Below are 7,586 nucleotides of genomic sequence, written 5' to 3'. Positions count from 1 at the left end.
GAAGCAAGATCAAGAGCAGCCAACCACCCCATTTTTGGTAAGGTCCAAAGCGAACAGAGACCGTCCTTTAACTCCAGGGCAAGCACGAGAAATAGACGAGACGGTAAATCTTTCACCACACAGGGACTAGAGCAACCCTTCCCACAGCGACCAAACAATAAAGAAGAAAGAAAGGAATTTAAGTGCCCCTCTTGTAAAAGAAACCACTGGCTGTCACAATGTGATGAGTTCAAGAAGTTAAGTTTAGGCAACCGCTACCAGTTCGTTCGTGCGAATAAGCTATGCGTTAATTGTCTAGTTCCTGGTCATTTTGTTCAAGACTGTCCAAAACGGAGCTTTTGTCGTATTCAAGGGTGTACAAAGAAGCATTCAACTTATCTACACGTGAAAGAAACGCCACCAAGTCAGAACGAGAAAGAAGGTCAAACCGAACCAGCAACAAATCCAAATGCAGCACAAGCGAGTAACAGCTACTTAAACGTGAACACATCTCAAGTGACCAGCGGTTCTGTGGTTGGATTATCGATAGTTCCAGTGAAGGTTAAAGTAAAGGGTAGCAGTAAGAAAGTGCTAACGTATGCATTCCTGGATTCAGGCTCAAACACGTCGTTCTGTACAGAAGATCTTCTCAGAAAACTCGGCACCAAAGGGAAGAAAACGTCCCTCTCCCTCACAACCATGCAAACGTCTAGCCAGTCAATCGAGTGTTCTCTTGTGAATCTGGAAGTATCGGATCTCATCGAGCAAAACCAAATCGAGCTACCAATGGTGTATTCTACGCCCAGCCTCCCGGTCTCAAATGACACCATCGGAACGCAAGAAGATGTAAACCGCTGGCCACACTTGGAGGGAAAAATGCAAAGTATAGAATCGGAAGTCGGTCTTCTCATTGGAAGTGATGCCCCTCAAGTGCTTCAACCGAAAGAGTTTAGAGAAAGCAAAGACGGCGGTCCTTTTGCAACACGAACAATTTTCGGATGGGTATTAAATGGTCCCCTAGGCAGAAAGAAAGCAAGGCTCCTACTGCAAACTTCCTCGATACAAGCGCCAAGCTAAGCAAACAATTTGAAGATTTCTGCAACTTAGAATTCAACGACTCCAGCTACGAGCCTCAAGCTTGCATGTCACAAAACGACCGCAAAGCGTTACACATCATGGAAGGCTCAGCAAAACTTTCAAATGGCCACTATGAAATTGCCTTACCTTGGAAGAATGATCCACCACTTCTAATGAACAACAAATCACAAGCAAGACAGAGACTACACCCACTGAAGAAACGTCTTCATAGAGATTTAGCTTTACACAAGAAGTACAGAGACTTCATGGATGATCTGATTAACAAGGGCTACGCAAGAAAGGTTAGCAAGGAAAATCTGGACAATTCAAACGTATGGTATTTGCCACATCACGCTGTGTTTCATCCCCAGAAACCTGACAAGGTCCGCATCGTATTCGACTGTTCAGCCAAATTCCAGGGTACTTCTTTAAATGACCAGCTGCTACAGGGGCCGGATTTGACAAATACGCTTGTCGGTGTATTAACACGGTTCCGGCAAGAGCAAATCGCTTTCATGTCCGACATTGAGGCTATGTTTTATCAGGTTCAAGTACCCCCTCGAGACTGCGACTATCTGCGATTTTTGTGGTGGCCAGACGGCGATCTGAACAAAGATCCTGAAGAGTACCAAATGTTAGTTCATCTGTTCGGTGGTGCCTCGTCCCCGAGCTGCGCAAATTTCGCCTTGAAGAAAACTGCAGAAGATAATAAGGCAGCCTTTGATGCAATCACAGTAGAGACTGTTAAACGAAACTTTTATGTCGATGATTGTCTAAAATCAGTCGCCACAAATCCTGGAGCTATTCGTCTGGTGGGAGAACTCCGTGAAATGCTATCCAAGGGAGGATTTCGTCTCACTAAATGGATATCGAATTCAAGAGACGTAATCAGCTGCGTTCCCGAAATTGAAAGAGCACCATCGGTTAAGAATCTCGACTTAAGCAACAATCTAGCACTCACTGAAAGAGCTCTGGGCGTCCAATGGAATGTACAGAAGGATACATTCAGCTACAAAATCGCTGGAAAAGATAGACCGATCACAAGGAGAGGAATTCTGTCCATTATTTGCTCGGTGTACGACCCTCTTGGCTTTGTTTCACCATGCATACTACCTGCTAAGGCAATTCAACAAAGTTTGTGTCTCAAGGGCCTCGGATGGGACGATCAGATTCCTGAACCCTGCAAGCAAAAATGGCAAACCTGGCTGAAGGAACTCCCCAAACTGGAACAGTTTGAGATTCCGCGATGCTTTAAACGGCCAAACTGCTCAGACATACAACGATGCGAGCTCCACCATTTCTCCGATGCATCTAGCCAAGGCTATGGAGCTGTCTCATATCTTCGCCAAATCGATATACATGGTGAAGTTCACTGTTCGCTAATTATGGCAAAGTCCAGATTGGCCCCTCTCAAGGCAATGACGATCCCACGAATGGAGTTGTCAGCGGCAGTCTTAGCAACAAGGCTGGACCGCATGATCAAACAAGAGGTTGACATGGCTGTTCACAGCTCTACGTTTTGGACTGACAGCACATGCGTTCTTCGCTATATAGAGAACAAAGATAAGAGATTTCAGATCTTTGTTGCCAACCGCGTGTCGGCCATTTTAGACCAGTCTACAGCTGCGCAGTGGAGATACGTTGAAAGTACGCTCAACCCGGCTGACGAAGCATCCAGAGGAATGACAGTAGATGAGCTGTTAATGAATGAACGCTGGAAGCACGGACCACCGTTCCTGAAGAAAGCGGAGCAGTCATGGCCACAAAGACCGGAGAACCTGGGCGAGATCCCTGATAACGACCCAGAAGTGAAGAAGGGAGTCGAAACATTTGCAAACAAAGCAAGCGTCTCCTGCGATTACCTTGGCAATGCAATGGAAAATATTTCGTCATGGTCCCGGCTTAAGAAGATTATAGCATGGGTGTTGCGCTACAAGAATATTTTGCGAAACCGAAGTCAGAACAGCAACACAAACAAAACCATCCAGCTCCAATCCGATGATAGTATCATTTCGCCATTAAGCATTAGCGAAATTAATGAAGCTGAAAATGAAATCATTAAATACGTCCAGAAGCAAACCTTCAAGGATGAGTTGGCTAGTCTAAGTGGCGTCGGCAACGACACTCGAGAAACAGCAAACCAGAACAACCTTAAGAAGAACAGCAGCATTTACAAACTAGACCCAGTCTTGGAAAATGGACTTCTCCGTGTAGGAGGACGATTGGAACACGCACCAATAGAAAATGACGCCAAACATCCCATCATTCTTCCAAAGAGACACCATGTTGCTAAGCTGATTATTGAATACTTCCATCGCGCTTCAGCCCACTCTGGAATCGAGTACACTCTATCACTTATCAGGCAAAGGTATTGGATCTTGGGAGCACGATCTAATGTCCGCAACATTATCAAGACGTGTTTCAGCTGTCGGCGCCGCCAAGCTCCCGTAATGCAACAGAAAATGGCCAATTTGCCGCAAGATCGTGTCACGCCTTCAAAGCCACCATTTACGTATGTAGGCGTAGATTTGTTTGGCCCCTTTACAGTGCGCCGCGGACGAACAACCGCTAAGAGGTACGGCGCTTTGTTTACGTGCCTCACGATAAGAGCTGTCCACATTGAGATTGTTCACTCTATGGATACAGAATCGTTCATCAACGCCCTTCGACGCTTCATCGCGAGAAGAGGAAGGCCAGAGGAAATAAGATCCGACAACGGAGGAAACTTCGTTAAAGGCGAGAAAGAGCTACGGAAGGCGCTCCAAGAATGGAACCAGAACCAGATCCATGAATTTCTCTTGCAGCAAGAAATTAAATGGACATTCAATCCACCGGCTGCTTCACACCACGGCGGAGTGTGGGAGAGATGCATTAGAACTGTAAGGAAAGTTATGAAAGCATTGCTGAAACAACAGGTCTTAGACGACGAAGGTCTAAGTACACTGATGTGCGAAGTTGAGTCGATAGTGAATGGCAGACCAATAACCAAAGTGTCTGACGATGTGAAGGATCTCAACGCGCTAACACCTAACCATCTTCTGCTTCTCCGAGCTGGAGCAACAATCCCTCCAGGGGTGTTCTCTAAGGATGACAATTACAGCTGTCGCAGATGGCGCCAAGTTCAATACCTCAGCAACGTGTTCTGGCGCCGCTGGACCAGAGAATATCTTCCATCCCTACAGCAACGCCAAAGATGGACCAAGTTACAGTCAAACCTAGCAGTTAATGATATCGTCCTTCTACTAGACGAAAACCTACCGCGTAGTGTATGGCCGCTAGGACGAGTGCTCGAAGTTTACCCCAATCGGAAGGATGGGCTAGTACGCTCTGCTAAAGTCAAGACCAGGACCTCTGAGTTAGTGCGACCCATAGACAAGATTGTTCTACTGGAGACTGCGGAGATTTTAAGCAAGAGTTAGCAACTAAGAATATTATCATAATGGACACGTAGTGATTAGTATGAACATTTATAGTTTAGTAATCAATAGAGTTAGCGTTTCAAACCTGTTATGGTTATTTAGTAAAGGCTCCTATCGCCTTTAAGGGGCCGGAATGTTAGTTTTGAAACGCTCCCTGATTTTAAGACATTTTCTAGTAACAATCAATAGCTTTGGTTTCAGTAGAACGTGCTCAAATGTATTACGCATCGGTTAGGAATTTGCAGTTTCATGCTTACTCAAAGCTAAATTCGTGTAGGAAATGAAGCAACACTTCTAAGATGTAGTTTACACGTTTCAAGTAACGCCCTAGGCATAATCACGTATGCGCGCGTATAAAAAGCGACTCGTAACAACCGTAATCGTTAGTTATTCCGCAACCGCTACGATCAGAGGATCAATCGGCTATAGGCTACCATTTGACTATTATTGAGTTATACTCTCTGCTGTCGTCTGTGCGAGTCGTCACCAAAGTAAGTTCCTTATCCTTTACTTTCATTGTTATTACTGCCAGCGACTAGTTTTCAATGTTCAAGTGTTGTCACGCTACGAAACCAATTGTCTGATCTTTACCAAATTATTGTTATCGTGATCAAGATACGTTCGATGCTAGTAGTTTTAGTTCTGTTATTTCTACTATTCCGGTACTTTGGATGAAATGTTCTCAGCATTCTTTTTATGCTACGAGTTGTTAGTTATGTCTATTAGTCTTTCTGAAACCGCCCTTTTTTGTCGGCCGGTTAAATACCGATTATTATGTCTGTTATATGCCTATGTAGCTAACGCTTTATCTTAGCTGTGTTGTATTTAATTATCGTTTTCAGTTCGAACCTACACTACACTACATTATACTACCGCATCTACAAACTTTACTACCATCAAGTTTACTTCATCAGTTATTCTGGGAACTGTTTTGTTACCGTAATTCACCTCCTGTCATCACCGTCTTCACTAGTTTGTCTCGAGAACCTTGAACTGTGATTAAACGTGACTTTAATCATTCTGCAAACTGAGTTCGAATTGTCTATCGCCTCGCATATCACCACCCCTGTAATTGTTAAGTTTCTGAGTATGACGCAACCTTAGGATCTTGGCATTTACAACAGGAAAGGAAGAAAATATACACTTTGCAGTGTCTCGGCGAAATTTTAAGCAGACAGGAAGAACAATTTCACGATAAAAAGAGCAGGTAGCCATTAAATTTCTTATGACACTACTTTTATTTGGTTTGTTTGTTATGTTTGCGAATCTGAACCCTATTACAACGATTGCTTGAAACTCCACTTCTTGCGCTTATTCTAAAACTGAAAAATGGGTAAAATTGCAGGAAAAGTGCCGAAATTGCAGGAAAAACTGTTCGATTTTCCGTATTTCAGACAGACGTTCGACCGACTTTTTTAAAGTCCATATAGACTTAGAAAAAATACCTCTAAAAAGAAAGAACAAAGCGCCACAGTCCCAAAGGACGTCTATTGTTATCGCTATTGTTTTCTTGAAACAAAGGAGTGTATGCATAATGAAGTAGGGACCTGTGCGGAAATCTTGCCCAAAGCTCTTTTGAGGGCCTTTGGAAGGATGACCAATATTGCCTTAAAATGAAATATTATTGAAAAGTTCTGTCAATGTTTGATTTCTCTATTGTTTACATGCAAGTTTATTCATCGATACAAAGATATCTTCTGGATGTTATTTTGGGTTAAGGTAAGCAGATATCTGCATGTAGTAATTTGAATAACTAGGCTGTTTATTACGTTTCCTACCTCATTTCTGTTGAGCTAAGCTGTTACAGTGTACCTCCTCGCTGCTCATGCGAACACCAACATAACTAAACAATGCCGGAAGATGCAGATTTCAGGAAGGAAAATAAAAGAAGATCGTCATTACAATCATTGCAGAAACATTGACTTGAAATACTCACCATGCAATACTGGGCTTGGATTTAAATAAAAGCTAGTCGTCTACGCGACCTGGCGATAAAATCAGTGTTTGAAAACGTCGTTTCCTCCGCCATTTTGAATTCTCAGGCGGGTTACCGCTGTACACTCGTTCCCAGACTCCCGTTCCCGGTTCCCCGTTCCCCGTTCCCCGTTCCCCGTTCCCGATATTAGTAACATCCGATCGCAGGTTAGTTTCTTACCTATGATTTTGGGAATCGGGAATTGCTTTTTACGTGTAAAACGGAAAAACGCCTTTAGTCGAGAGCATTCTGCAACTCGCAATAAACGGTGAAAATGACTACTGTCTCTGATGCAGCTAATAAGTCACTTTTATTCGGTTTTATTACGGACCTTAAAGGGAATATATATATGACAATTTTCATACACAAAGGTGAATTCGTAAATAACATAAGGCGAGGAATGCATTTCGTTTTCGTCCGCCCAGCGATCGAAGATGGAACAACCAGACTCACCTGCGTCAAATTATCCTGTCGAAATACGAGTGTAAAACTATCGTGTCCTACACCAAATGCTAACCATCGAAGTGACTAGTGTCTCTGTTGCATCATTTCCAAGTCCAAAGCAAAAAGAAACTAACAATTCATATCCGCTCGCAACACCATCTCACTGTGTGTTGTATGTCCGATCTTCTCGAATGTCCGAACTTTCGAGGTTTGTTTACATGAAAATTCACGTGACACTCAGGTCAAGAAGAAGGTCAAGCCTATGACGAGCGGCAGTATTAAAAAGCAGGAAACCAGAATCCGGGATTCCGCAATCCAGAAACCAGAAACCAGAATTATCCACAATTTGGGAGAACTAAAACAACTTATTATCCACACTGTGCATTTCCGTCTGATATGTGCACCCCCCTAGCCAAAATCCTAGATCCGCCCTTGCACAGCCTTCCACATGCGCTCAGTTCTGCCATGGCATCAAACACTATACCTCTCAAGAATTTGAACTATTTACAAGAGAAAAAAAAAAAAACGGGGCAGACCAAGTAAATTCCCGCTCATTCCACGGATCGGTGGTTTTTCGTAGTATAAGGATTTGTATGAGTTTATTCCCCAGAGCCTCCAGATGATGTCTTTTGTTAAGGCCTGAATTTTTGGGCTTTCCGCTAGATAGTGATTTATCAACAACCGAGTCCTAA

At 43.5% G+C, this 7,586-nt stretch overlaps 1 protein-coding gene across 1 annotated transcript; it reads left to right on the top strand.

Annotated features, from left to right (window-relative positions):
- Positions 1-319: 319 nt before the first annotated feature.
- LOC138035404 (uncharacterized) lies at positions 320-6,386 on the top strand (the record flags this gene model as incomplete). The annotated part of the gene is made up of 2 exons (XM_068882104.1): positions 320-926; positions 1,001-6,386. Coding segments are annotated over 2 exons (4,082 nt in total), but the record flags the coding sequence as incomplete, so codon positions are not given.
- Between the last annotated feature and the right edge of the window lie 1,200 nt (positions 6,387-7,586).

The sequence above is a fragment of the Montipora capricornis genome, unplaced genomic scaffold, assembly GCF_036669925.1.
Source record: "Montipora capricornis isolate CH-2021 unplaced genomic scaffold, ASM3666992v2 scaffold_38, whole genome shotgun sequence".
NCBI lineage: Eukaryota > Metazoa > Cnidaria > Anthozoa > Scleractinia > Acroporidae > Montipora > Montipora capricornis.
This window is presented reverse-complemented; position numbering and strand designations above follow the sequence as displayed.